Source organism: Kryptolebias marmoratus, linkage group LG16, assembly GCF_001649575.2.
Source record: "Kryptolebias marmoratus isolate JLee-2015 linkage group LG16, ASM164957v2, whole genome shotgun sequence".
NCBI classification, from domain to species: domain Eukaryota; kingdom Metazoa; phylum Chordata; class Actinopteri; order Cyprinodontiformes; family Rivulidae; genus Kryptolebias; species Kryptolebias marmoratus.
The window spans coordinates 4346133-4360880 of NC_051445.1; the positions used below are offsets into that span (position 1 = coordinate 4346133).

Here is a 14748-nt window from a genome sequence, read left to right on the forward strand (position 1 = left end):
AGCTATAGGAATACATGCATTAGAAAAAAAAAAAAGAAACCAAATGCCTGTCAGTGAGCCCTAAAAAGCCATTTTAAATAAAGTGATAAAGAAGGATAACTTCAACATGTTGAGTGCAGGTAGAAAAACTGGAAGAGTTAGTATATTTATCAGTGGTTTGTTGGAGAGGGAATAAACTACAGACTATATGAAGAGATTCATTTTTCTTTAGTAACTCTGAGACATATTGACCGCAACAAGTGTAAAGCTGCTTGTTTTTCAGTTCTGGTAGTGGTACACCAGAAAGCTCCCCTCAGGGATGGACAAAATGGACAAAGCTGCCTTTATGTTTGAGATCCGGAGCTTTTTTATTTTCTTTCTGCACACTGAGGCATTCAACGAGACTTTGGTTTAAAGGCTAGCAATAAACAAAACAAAAAAAAGGAAGGAAAAAAATTAACCAGAGGAAGTAAATCATAGTGGAGAAAAAAGGATCTTGTTAGCAAAAATATGAAGTTTGAATCAAACCTGAGGAAAATTGCCCTTTGGCTTTTTGTCCAAATAAGTTCCTTTAATTGTACACGTGTAAAGAGATAGTGAGGATGATCTTCACTGGAAGAGAATATGTTCCATCAGCAACTTTTGCCTGGATAAATATAGCTAAAAACAGATTCACTCAGCAGATGTCATATAGTGCAGCATTGTCACCCTTTTTTTCCTCTTTTTGCTGAAACCATGTTTTGATAAAAGAGCTGAAAATAGCAGCAGAAAGGATTTTAGAAACATATGAAAACAAACTGGATATAAGGGCGAATACTATCTTTGACAACAGAGGATGAAAAAAGAAGCTTGTGAAAAAAAGACAAGCAGTTTGAGGACAAATGAAAACAAAGTGACAGCAAGAAGCTGCCTGTCTAATTATAAATGAAAGAAGTGCTGCAGAGGGAGCATTCAGAAGTTGGAAATTTAAGATAAAAGGTATCCCTGTAATCACACTACCACTCAAGAAAATTTTATTTTGTGTGTGTGTGTGTGTGTGTGTCAAAAACAACAACAGCAAAAAAAACAACCAAAAAAAAAAAAAACTAAACTAAAACATAGTTCTAAAAAAAGCCTTTCAGTCTGACAACTTATCATTTGAACATGAAAGGGTTGCTGGAGGCAATAAAAAACACCATTCCCGAGGAGCACAAATAGTACAGGTTAGGGATAATAATAAAAAATAAATAAATACTTTATATTTGACTTGAGGAGGTGGTAGAGGGAGAGGACTATAAGTACCTGGGTGTACCATTAATAACAGACTGGACTGAAGGTCCAACACCAAACAAGACAAGGATGAATGAACCCTACTTCTTTAAGGTAATGGTTGTGGAGAAAAGGATGCTGTACAAACTGCTGTTCATAAAACACAATCCAGAAAATAATTTCCTCCACACACTAGACAGAAGGAGGAGCACCTTTTCCCAAAGACTGGTAGTGGAAATCTTTCCTGGTGCAGGCCATCATATATTCAAATCTGTCACCTCTGCAATAAATGTTGCCTCTGTTTTTGCACATTTTAAATAATATTTGCAAATTTTGACTTTATTTATTTATGTATTTTTCACAGTTTCAATCATGCAGGCCAGCTTATCTATAATCAATTTGTTGCACTGGTTTTTGATTGCATTCTTTTCAAGGGAATTTCTCAGGGTTGGAAAAATGAAGTCTGTCTGTTTGTCTGTCTGTCTGTCACAATCACAAAAGCATTCAAAAAATGTGAGAAGAGTGAGTTTTTGTAAAGAGTCTTTAGCTGTTGCTGTCTGATAGTGACACAATCTGTTCAGCAAATAAAAGAAATAATCAAAGAAAGGAAAAAAAAAGTAATGGCTCATAATATAAACTATAATGACAAATAATCTTTCAAACTGAGCTTGAATGCACCAATGACAGAGTCAGAGAAACAGCCTGAACCATCTTGTCTGAAATTCTAGCATAATTTTGTGTCTATCTACTTGGAAAGTTTAAAAAAAGTCATTCTCAAAACAGACAAACCCTAGAGACATAGTTGATAGTTTGAAAAAGGCTCAACATTGACCCAGGTTTGTGACTGAGTCACATCCTCATTTGTGCAACACTGAAAATCAATGCTTTATGTGGAAAACACACACAATTGAAAGGAAAAAAATATGTATTTATAATTGACCAACAGAATCAATGCAGTCATTCTACTAAAGAGCAGAAATAAAATACATAAGCTTTTATTCAAGGTACTGCTTTTCTTGAGCTATGCATCAGAGTGAAGTCCAGACAGAACCGAATTAAATTAGCTTTTTGCCAGCTAGTTCTCTTTTTCTTGTTGCAACAAATGAACGTATTTTTCTTCCAGATGCTTCTTTAAATATTTTGAAATATCCTTTAATGTCCAGGAGAGAAACCCAGACATCCCAGCTCCTCCTGGGAGATCCCAAGGCATTCCCAGACCAGAGAGGATACATAATCCCTCCAGAAAATTCTGGGTCTGCCTCGAGTTTTCTCCCCAGTGAGACATGCCTGATCTGAACTGATTACATTTTTAATTTTTCATTTATCTCCAAATAACAGACCGCTTTTTTGGCATGTTAAAAGTCTGCAGAGGTTTTTTTAAAATTAGACCAAAAAGGGGATTATTTTTGGCTGCAGCCAACTAACCAGAGCTGCAGGAAACATCTGATCTGCTGATTTGTTTTGATTTATTTCCTAAAAAACATGTCTTTAAAAAATCTTTTTCATAAAACTAACAAAGGAACTAGTTTTTAACACCCAAAACAAAGAATCAACTCTTACTAAGTTCAGGTCTGAGTGCATCTGTGAAAACATCTAATGTGATAGCAGAAGTCAATCTTATCTAGAAACTAAAACACAATTCAAGCACAAAGCTAAAATGTATAACTTGATTTCTGGTGTATGTATGTATTCAGCAAATTCTAAAAAAACAAACAAAACTATTTACAAATCCAGTAGACCAAAATGAGTTGATGGTGGCAATGATCCACAACTAGATGGCATGGTCAGCTTGTTTTAGGCTAATGAACTGTAGTTAGCTTGTTTGTCACATCCCAGTGTTAGCAGTCGGGTTAGCTCTATTTCACTCTGCTACATCATGAAGCCTTGAATTTAGATCAACAAAGTTCAATTTTTGCATGTCCTAAATTTCTTGATTTACAACTCCATCACTGTGAAATTTAAACAAATGATTTTTAAATGTAGACATTTAATTCACCCCTACACTTAGTTTCTGATGTCTTCTTACTCTTTATTTCTACAGAACAAGGAAAAGTTCTCAAAGTTCTTCACACCAGAGACGAGGTCTTCATCATCTCTCAGTACTCTCTGTTTCACAACGAAGGGCCTGTTTTAAACATGGCCATCGATTCACAAAAGGTAAGAGTGATAAGATGTTTTTTTCATAATATTTCAGATTATTTCAGGTTTTGAAAACCCTATAATAATCACAAATTTGTTATAAGTTTTAGAAGATTTGTTATATTCTTGTAGAGGAAATAAGATCTCAAAGTGTTTCTTCTGTCTGCAAGATTTATTTATTGTTCTGAAAAATTACACACTGATAACTTAGAGCGAGAAAACAGGAATGGATATTGTTGATCTTGTTATAAACATAAACCAAACTAAAGACAAAAAAAGGTAAAAACTAAAGGCAAAACTAAAAACTGCTCAGGTAAAAACTGTAGGCATTATACTGACACATAGTCAACATGACTTGATTTAAAAAATCCAGTAGGAAAATATTTTTACTAAAATGCCCAAAGATGATTGATAAACAGGTCTGTATTTATGTGACAAACATCACAAACTCAAGTGAGGAATTATATAAAATAGCAAAAAAAAAAAAAAAAAAAAAAAAATGTCAACAGTGCCACTAGCTGAATGCAGAAAATGGTAGACTTGTATTCATTCTTTTTATGTGGATAAAGTGTAATTTCTGACAATGTTCTTTGTCTTCTGTATTTATAAAATGGGTATAATTTTGCTTTAATTTGAACAATAATACAACACTGTTTGATCAGTTCTAGTACTCTTGATGGAACTGGGTTCAACATTTCAATTATGTCCTGCATTACTATTACTAATATATATGAATGCAGTTAAAGAGGACATAAAAGTAGTTAGATGAAGGAGGATGACTCCCTGATGACCGAAAGAAAAAGAAGAAGATTACTATTACTATATGATTTTTTTTAGGGACACCTGTATGTTGGTACAGCCATGGAAGTGCAGCGATTGCCGCTGGCTGACTGCAATCGCTATGGCGACACGTGCAGAGAGTGCATCCTTTCCCGGGATCCATACTGTGGCTGGGACAAGGCCAGGAGGAAGTGCATCGCCATCCCGCCTGGATACAACGTCACGTCTGGGTAAGCCGACGTCACTGCAACAGAGCTGTCGGTTGTTTGTATAAGAATAATCAGAGACAAGAACAAGCTTTTCGTTTATTTTTAAAAACAAGTTATTGAGAGCATCAAATGAAAACATATTCATAGACCCACTGCTGAAAGAATATGTACTTTAAACACCAAAAAAAATTTTGATTATCATTAAATTTCATAGTATTTTACCTGTATGTATTTTGGTCTTTGAATTCCTTTTAGTTGAAACATCTTGTGTAGTTTTAGTGTACAAAGAGCCATGATGATTTGGAACAAGCCTTTGACTTCTTTCTCCTTTTCCACTGTAATTGTTAAATGATTTGTCTCTTCTTCTTTTATGTATTAACAGAAGCTTCATATAAAAGCTCATTACTCATTTGTGAAATAATTTCATGCTTCTAATTTTTCTCTCGCTCTTTTTTTTCTACTTACAGGACACTTATTCAGAATCTTGATGATTCAAACTCCTCCATTTGCGGGGAAGCTGCTGGTGAGCCCTCATCTGCTCTCTCCCACACTCTGGATTTTAATTAATGCAAAATGGGAACATTTCTGTGCAACTACAGCAAAAGAGATGGTTATCATATAATTGAGCAGAGCCCAGAAACCCCATAGGGAACATGTACTTTTGTTTCATTTCTTGTCCTAGTTCAGAGCTCAAAACCCAGTTCTAACCTTACTAATCATGACAACCAGCTGAGGTGATCTGGTGTTTAACACTGCATTTATTTTCGGTTATCATTTGTACAACATGTGCTGACTGACGAGCTTACGGTCTTCTTTCACTAATTACAGTTTAAAAAAGAAGTGGAGCCAAGTCCTTAAATATACATTTTTGAGCAAATAAATAATATATCAACAAATATGCAATGCACTATAAATTCTGTTTATTTTAATCGACCCATTTTATTTATTTTATATTATTTTATTTTTATGTCATTGCCGTAGCTCAAGTGACCCCTTGAGAAGGTGAGGACTTGAAGCTATTTTGGTCTAACCTTGTAAATTATCAGCTACTAGCACATCAAAATGAACTCAGTCTGTAAATTTGACTGAATTTTAGCCATTTTTGTGTTTACTAAGATCACTTAGCAGTGCTAACCATCTTGAATAAGCCTGACTGTAAAAGTTAAGCAGTTTTATCTGCATGTTGAAAGATTACTTTGTTTCACTAAACTCTGTCCAGAGGTTCAGATAATATTTGGCTAACGCTACAGATATACAAACACACACACTCATGCACACAAGCAGACACGGGCAAAAAGATTGTCACCACTTTGCCAGGCAACATATTTTTTCTCTATATTTCCAGCATCATGTGGGTACAACGTGTTCTTATCTTGCTGCACTTGTTGCAATGATATTGTTTTTTTACATTTTACTGTAGTGTTCATTTATTTTTCTCAAAGGTGGGTTTTACATGACTACTTTTGCTCTAAATAAGCATGGGACTAAAATTTAATTACCCAAGATTTAATTTATTTATTTATTTTCCTTTGCAAAGCTTTTGATTGGATTAACCCACCAGGGGGCCACAGAGCAAACATTATCATTCAGCTCATATTGACTGCCTGACAGAGGGGTCCTGTACCAGACAGGTAATAATATAGAACCAGCCTCTGAGCCATCTTATTCAAATTGAGATTGGGCTTCAGTGATTCATATTCCCAGACAAATTCTGCAATTGATCAAATAACCATAAACCAACATCACTTATAATGAATTCGGGGACTTCCGGGACTGTAAATTCATGAATGTCTTTGTCCCTCTGGCAGTTACTTCTTCTGCTAGGTTGGTAATATTAGTTTCATAGAAATCTACATAATTATTTAGAGTATAGAGCAACAAATAAAAAATCCACTTGGTATTGGCTCGGCTAACCATTTACAATGTGTTTCTTTTTTTCCATGCAGCTCTGAAGCTGCGCCGAACTTCTCCTAGAGAGGTTGTAGTGAAAGGTAGGAACACCACAGTGTTCCTTCCTTGCCCTGTGCACTCCTTCCACGCCACCTACCGCTGGGAGAAGGACAACTGCATCATGAACTACCCCTGCCTCTTCTCTGGAGACTTCTGTGTCCTGGGACCAGTAGGGGACACACCCCTGAAAGAAGGGGTTTTCCGCTGCATGGCCACTGAAGATGGATTCAAAGTAGAGGTTATTTCCTTCAGGCTGGTAAACGATGGCAGGCTTCTATCTGCCTCCCTTGCTTCCACCTTGGGGCTTTCAGTTCTGCTCGCTATGGCTACTCTATGGCTCCATTAACCACAGCTAACACTAATGCTAACTCCTCATTTTTATTGGCTCCCACTGACAGGATAGGCCAGGAGCCATTGTGAGGAGGTTAGGTTCGCATTGCATTGACATCCATGGTTGGGTTGTGCACTAACAATTAAACTTTTTTTTTTTTATTTAGCTTTTTAGAAAAAAGAAAAAAATATTTAAGAAAACACCAATGAGTAAAGGGGTAAAATCTATATTTTTTTGCATAAAACAACATATCTACAGCTGTTTAATAAAATCAGAACTGTAAAATACATCCATTAGCATTTAAACTAAGGTGACTAAAATGTGCTCGCTACAAATGCTCATGCCTTGCAAGTTCAAATTTGATTCAACCATAATTAGGTGCTTTGCGAACCTTTCCTCTCTGACTAAAAAATACAAACATATCTGATGAGTTGGGCAAAAAAGAAACACCAATACCAGGCCAATTCTTTTAAACATTTCTCTATATATTTTGAAACTGACTTGATTGTGCTTATTTGTGGATATGTAAGCCTTTAAAAACACATGTATTCATTCACCCTGTTAAACGTCATTAATATAGCTCATTAGCACCTAGAAAAATGTCTGGTATTGAGATTTTTAAAAGCCTTAAAACTTCTGGGACATAGACTCCTAAGCACAATTTTGCAGACGAGGAAGAATACGGCAGGCTCGGTTTGCGCAGTAATTAATGCAATTGAGTCTAAACAACGTGGCTGGGAGGAAGTGTCAGCTTTTTGACAGGAAGTAGGCAGATGGGCAATAGCTCATCTTCGAACATCACTGTGTCTCAGCACCTCCTTCTCAGACAAGGCAGTTTCTTTTATCTTTACAGCAGATGGTATCAGACATCATTATTGCGCCTTGTTCACAGCTTTGTCTATTGCTGTTTCTTTTCACGTGTCTTTCGTACCCTCAGAATCTGTAATCCTTTAAATCTACAGTATTCTTTCAAGAAACAACAGTGAAGAGCTGTTTGTGCTTCAAATAAAACCATTTTTTGCCTAAAGTTGTGAACAAGGTGCTATGCTATAGCCATTTTGATAAAATCAAACTTAGACTAACACAGGGACAGAAGAAGCTATGACCCCGATACCTGAAAGGTTGGGATGTTGTGTAAAATATAAATAACAACAAACTGTGATGTTCTGCAAATGTCATGAATCCATAATTTATTCACAATGTAACACAGTAAACCTATGATAGATTGAAACTAATAAATCATATCATTCATTGGAAATAATAAGGTAATTTTGAATTTGATGGCAGCAAAGCATTAAATTCAGGGCCTTGTTTTCCACTGTGAAGCATCTGCTGTTCTTTTAACAGCAGTCAAAAACATCTAAGAGGAGGTTTTGGAGGGTATGTTGTCCTTTTCTTTGCCGATGTAGAATTTGCTGGAATTTTTGGTGGATGTGAACAAAAGTTGCTCTAGAATTTATATATATATATATATATATATATATATATATATATATATATATTTTTTATTTTTTTTTTGTTAGCTGCCCATGCAACCCCATACTATCAGAGAGGGATGCTTTTGAACAGACCGAGTGGTCCCTCTCCTTTTTAGTATGGAGGACATGGCTTCTGTTGTTTCCTAAAAGGATTTCATATTTGGATTTGTCTGACCACAGAAACGTTTTCCACTTTTCCTCAGTCCATTTTAAATTAGTCTTCGCCCAGTGAAGACAACAGCACTTCTCGATGATGTTCAAATATGGCTTCTTCCTGCATGATGGAGCTTTAACAGCATTTAATGGCATTTGTGGGTGGCACAGCAAACTATGTTTACAAACAATGATTTGTGGTGCAGTGATGTCCATTACAGAATCTGACTTTCTTTTATTGCAGTGGCCCCTGAGGGCTTGAAAATTACGGACATCCAATGTTGACTTTTAGCCTTGTCCTTTGTGCACAAAGATTTCTCCAGATTCTTGAAAAAAAATTGATGATAATATGAACTGAACTGCAGATGATGAGGATGTTTAAAGTTTTTCCAATTTTCTATTGAGGAACGTTATTCTGAAATTATTCCACTATTATTAGACATAGTAAACTTCTGCTCGATACAGCTTCTCTTTGTCCTTGTACTGACCTCTTGCAACTTGTTGTTGCAAAATGTTCCTACAGCTATTTCCTATTCATACCACTTACTGTTACAACTTTTTGTTAGCCCTCTCCCAACCTTTTTGAGATGTGCTGCTGCCATAAAATTCAAAACTTACTTTTTACAGAATGTCCCAACTTTTTTGGAACTGGTGTTTTAGATGAAACCGCTTAGTAAAGTTGCATTTAACAGTTTACCAGGAGGAGAAAAAAGGCTTGTACTTAGATTTTAAAGGCTCGAACTTAGATTGAAGAAGTATGTGCTGGATGTTTTGGTTATTTTTTTGCTCCAAATGCTGATTTCTACCATTGCTGCCTACATATGTAAAAATTGTCTTGAGGATTCATTATTTTATGCCATGGTTTCTGTGTGATGTCTGATCGTTGCCTGCTTTGCTGTGAACAACAAAAAAAAAGTTTTTTTATACTTTTATCTTTATGCTGTGAAACCTGTTTGACAGATTCCAGTTCGATGTTTTGGCCTAGATGTGTGACTCTATTTGACAGAGGTAAATGATTTATAAAAGACTGTAAAGAGTTCAAATTGTGGCTATCAATCATTAATGCACAGCAACCCTGACAACTCAGTGATCAATGGGTTTAGGATTGAACACCACTCTTCAACATAATCCTTTAATCTTTTTTTTTAAAGTCCCTGAGCAAAAGTGATTAAGCAGACATATTAGAGCTGAACAGTGAAACAATGGGAAAGAAGCATTTATAGGCCCTTAAAAAGCAAAACCTGGGCAAAACCTTTTCAATGCTGATCAGCTGACTCAAGAAGCAGAGTTGTTTGGTGATGCATAATGCATTGTAGTAACGTCCTCCAGCGCTTTGAAAATTATCATTCACTAATGGTACATAAAACTGGCTTAGATGAGCCCTCCAGTGTGGTAGAAATGTCATCAATAGTTAATCAGACAATGAAGGCGGCTCATTTTGTATTAAAGAATTTATTTAACGCTGTTAGGGGATATGGACAGTGAGCATGTTCTCCACTGAAAACTGCGACACAGCGTTGTCTCCCGCTTTGCTTGAACTCCTGACTTGCGCTACCCACAAAAGATTTTTTTTTTCTTAAACCTCATTAACCTGGTGCTTTCTGCTCTTTTTCTGCTCATAAATCACAAATACCATTTTATGTCTGACAAAACCTGAGCACTTGTGTAACATCTGTCTTCCTTACAGCCAAAACCACAAACATGTATATCTAACATGCCTTTTGTGTGTTTTTTTCTGTGGGAAATTCATACAGACTAACCAGCTAAGCTGCTAAACCTTTAAAAGTGGCTGCTTTTCTTTCACTCTGCCCAAAGCTTTTGGCAGCAAACTAATTCAACAAAGATGTGTTTGAGGCAATTTTACAGATAACCTCTTTGTGCTGAAAGTATATTTGCAAAGTGCAGCAAATGTTGATGTGATTAGATAAGACATGCTGTTATCATAAGACAGAAAGACATGTTGAGGGTAGTGCCAGGTGAAATCAGTCCATCATTCAGTATTTTAACCATTTTTTGTCCAACATTAAAGGACATTTTAATAACTACACAAGCACCACTCCTTTTTTGTCTTTAAATGTGTAGTCCATCCAAGTCCTTCTTTTGATGTGAACAGTCACTCAGCTGATTCATCCAAATCCATTTATCGCACACTCACATCTGTCATTGTCAGCCAGTTCAACAAAAAGCTAATTTCCTTCAAAGCAAGCTATAGATTTCCCATCAGAAATCCATGTTGGTGGATCACATTATTGGTTGTATATTAATCAAAGTCACGTGAGGCAGATTGCTTCTTTGTTTGCTGTGGGGCTTATGAGTGTCAAGTACTGTACATGATGTGCGACCATGGTTTTGTGTCTTGGTATTATTAAATTTTAATAGCGATGTGCAAAACTCTATTATATACAAAAAAGAGATTTATTTAAACCCTCTTGGTGCCATGCCAGTCAAACCATTTCATGACATGTATTTTTAAACAACAAATATCTATAGTGCAATAGATATTCATGTAACAAATTCATATTGACATGTGTTTCCCTGGACATGTGCAGTGAAATTAATAAAATACAAGTATAATGAAATGAATAATTGTTTTTATTTCAAAGCAAGAGGAATGTTATAGTATGTAAAGGTATCTTAATGAATGTGTTATGTTCTGAGGACTTCAATGAGTACAAAACTAATAAAGTCATTTCCTAATAGATACAAAGCCTATCAATCAATACAATTGCCTATCGTTTTATTATGCTGTCTATAAATTCTTATCAATTCACAATCTTATTAAGAAGCATGACTGGAATCTGGAATTTTCCTCATTAATGCTTATACAAAGGTTAAAAAAACACATTTCTAATACCACTTCAAATACAGCAGACTTATTAAGTTAATCAAATTAATGAAAACAATAAAGGAAGTTTTTTGCAAATCTGCACACAACATTCTAAACTGATTGTCATTTATATGAGGTTGCTTGTTAGCATAAACAGGCTATATCTGTTTGCTAATATTAAGTATAATAAGAAGACTTCAGTCTAGTCTTTGGCCAAAAAAAAAGCCATAATTTCTAAACCCTTTCTGGACTGTTGGTTTAAATTACATATGCATGCCTATTTTCTTTCTGTAACATTTTTTTTGTAATGTTTCAGTCATCTTTTAGAAAAATAAGAGATGTTATAACAATACTTAGGAGGCTATTTATTAAAAATTGTAATCAGTGTTCAATTTGACCATATATTAAAAAAATATCAATGAGTCTCATTTAACTTGTGTGATAAATCACAGATCTCAGCAGATACAATGCACAGTCCTAATTAGGTCTGTCAAGGAAGATTAATTTACACATTTCTTTCACACATCTAAAAATGCATCATTAGCACCTTCTAATTACTTCCCTAATGGCTGAATTAAAAAAAGTAAGACACAAGCTACATATGTTTCATAGGCTTTAGTTTTTAGATCGCACCTTAGGCCAATTTAAGATACAATTAATATTTTTTTTTCTGGCTGATTAAAACTCAGAACATCTTGCAGTATTAACCACATTCACAGACATTTATACAAATATTTTAACAGAATATGTGCAACATATTAACATATTTATTTGTTCTTTACACGTAGAGGTTCTGTTTTACCTTCCTTGCAGAGACCAGGAATCAAATAACCAACCTTCCAAATGTCCAGCGGGTAAAATTACATGTTTTACTACAAACAGAGCTATAAAATCTGAGATCATAAACACTCATGTTCTTAAATATTCCAAATTCATTAAGTTCATGTGTTTTATTCTTTATTGATCCATTTTTCTGATTCTGTACACCGACACAAGTAATACATGATCTCTTCAAGAAGCATGGAGCACAATTCTGAAAAACTTACAATATGTCTATAAAATATTTAATAATTGAAGGGGAAAAAAAATCCAAACCCAAAGAGTAAAAATAAACCACACAAATTTTTGATGGAGCAAATTTCTCATTTAGGTCACATTTAGGCTTTTTATGTAAAAAAGAGAGGAAAAAAAAAGAATAACTTTGCTCTGATATGTAAAAATTATCAAAAAGAATGACAATCATAACGTATAAATCTCTTCAAAATATAAAATGGTTCTTGAATTTAGTCAGCAAAATCAAATCAGAAGACAGTTTTCAGTACATTTCACAAAGAAAGTATTTCAAAATAAATGTCCAGTCAGAAGAAACTGATTTGTATGATGTGTAACAGGCAGCATGACACACCTCCACACCATGACATCTCATTAAAACTCTGGAAAAGCTGTAATTAGGTGGCAGGAACCAGAGCTGAATCAGAGCCCTTCCAAACTGTTTCTTTGTCAGAACACAGCAACGTGTCTGGAGCCAAATGAGTCACAACATGAAACAGGAACTATGACATGGAAAAAAAAATATCAAATGAGTCAGCACAGAAAACATGACTCGGCCAAAAGTGAAAAATAATAAAAGAAAAAATAGAAAACAAGCTCAGAACCATTGGAGAAAGCCCAGAAAGTACTGACAGGCAACATTTGCTGCTTTTCCTGTGGGTTGTTAGTCACGCAAGCAGCAGTAAGGTTTGATGAGTCAGTCCACTACTTCACTGGGATATTACAAAAATATTTGAGTAGTTTTTCTGAAATGGTGTGTAACCACTTTTCTTTGACGGAGGAAAAACCCTGCTGATTTTGACTTCCCCTGTCAGCAGCTGACCAAAGCTTTCACTCTTTGATTAGCACCACTTCAAACATTTTGAGTGGCCTATACGCTCAGTCAGATACAATATTCCTAAAATGCTTGATGTTAGTGTGCTTTCACAATAAATTACACTGTAAGAGCCACTGTGGATTTGTTTGTGGTAATGCTAAACCACAACACAAATTTTAAGGAAACTTTCAGAAATTAATCACTGAATGCCTGTGTACAACTGATAAACATTTAAAGTCAATCCATTTTTAAAATGGTTGCCACAGCTAATCAAATTATTCAACACAAAAATGCCTATAAATCAATAAATTTTATAGATATTGTGCTAAAACTGGATGTAGTAGTAGCTGAGTCATTTACAACACATACTTTGATGATAAAATCTTGTAATAATATAAATGATTATGCACAATATTATTTTTAAGGTTTAACCAAAACAGCCACAACGCTGTCATTTCTCAACACAAGATCATTTTAGTTTATGAAAGACTGCGGACAATATGCATTCCTTCGAGGAATGTTAGGCTTTCCAAGGAATTAGTTTAATAGTTTGGTTTATTCCTTACACTTGCTGTAACAGCATAGTAAAAACATTTCTGTGTGTACAGTACTAGCATTTAACTTAATGAGTAACAAATGAATACAGCTTTACAATCGTTTTACAACAGAGTGGGAAAGATGCCATACATCTTCTTGGGAATTTTATTTTTTTAAATAAAGTAGGTCAAGAAGTCATCATTACTGACAGGAAAACATGGCTGAGCAGAGCTATGGCTCATCGTCAGAGTGGTCCTTTCATAAATGATAAATATTAAACAGTCCAGCTTCAGAAACTGTTTTCTAATATCTGTTGTTTGAGTAAATTTTCAGACACACATGCCTAATTAGGGGTCTTGAGCTGATTGGTAAACAAGCTGCCACTCATCTTCAGAGCAGAACTGATACGAACACGATGCCGCTCCACCCCGGTGTCAGTAAAATAAAATGAGCTTTTATAATGTTCAACTGTTTTATTTGTTTGCTCAGTTAAAGTACAGGTCTTGATTTCTATAAAGTTTGGTTATTTGGTTATTTTCTGTTCATTTTTCTTTTGTTTAATCTGAGTGGTTTGGGAGTAAACACACTGTGGTTTTGGCACACAGAAACAGGCAGAATTACAACTCTGCCAAAATGACTACAAAAAAATATTGATAATTCCACACCACTTAGGATAATCATTGTCCTTCAACCACTGCCTGTCTAAGTCTTTAGCCAAGTTGTGCTGCCCACCCTTTTCACACACAAACGTTGTTAATTATGGTTGCTGCAGTCTTCACTCTGCGAACACAAGGACAGCCAAAATGTATGACAAAATGTAGCCTTTTTTCAAATTTAAAGATAACAGTGTTACGGTTGTGCTGATTATGTGGTTCTGACTGTGGAAACACCTTGTATCTGTTTTAAGAGATACAGTGCTCACATTTAGTAAGAGAAGTGGAAAGATAAGAGTCAGGGATAAAACCTAGAGTTGCAAACGCACAAGGAAAAAAGGGTCAAAGAAAAAGATCATGAAACTATGAAGCAACAGTTGGTCTGCTTAACACCAGAAGAGTTTCCTCCCATGTGTGCAGCCTCTCTTCCTCTATATGCCTCATGTTTCCTTTTTCTAAACTCAGGAAGACGTCCACAGCAAATGAAGTCAGCTCTCTTGTTAGAGGAAGGGAAGTTAGGTCTGGTAAAAACACAGAAAGAGGGATATGTCTGCACAGGTATATATGTCTGCTCTATATATATATATATATATATAT

The 14748-nt window shown here is 35.2% G+C and overlaps 1 protein-coding gene across 1 annotated transcript in view; it reads left to right on the forward strand.

The window, feature by feature from the left end:
- Window positions 1–8108, forward strand: part of si:ch211-113g11.6 (uncharacterized protein LOC559008 homolog) — a 37484-nt gene extending 29376 nt beyond the window's left edge. Inside the window, exons 11-14 of the mRNA XM_017428557.3 lie at window positions 3269–3384; window positions 4204–4376; window positions 4823–4878; window positions 6302–8108. Coding sequence (XP_017284046.1) covers window positions 3269–3384; window positions 4204–4376; window positions 4823–4878; window positions 6302–6651 — 695 coding nt within the window. The 3' untranslated portion in view covers window positions 6652–8108. The remainder of the gene's footprint in view (window positions 1–3268; window positions 3385–4203; window positions 4377–4822; window positions 4879–6301) is intronic.
- Window positions 8109–14748: the final 6640 nt, after the last annotated feature.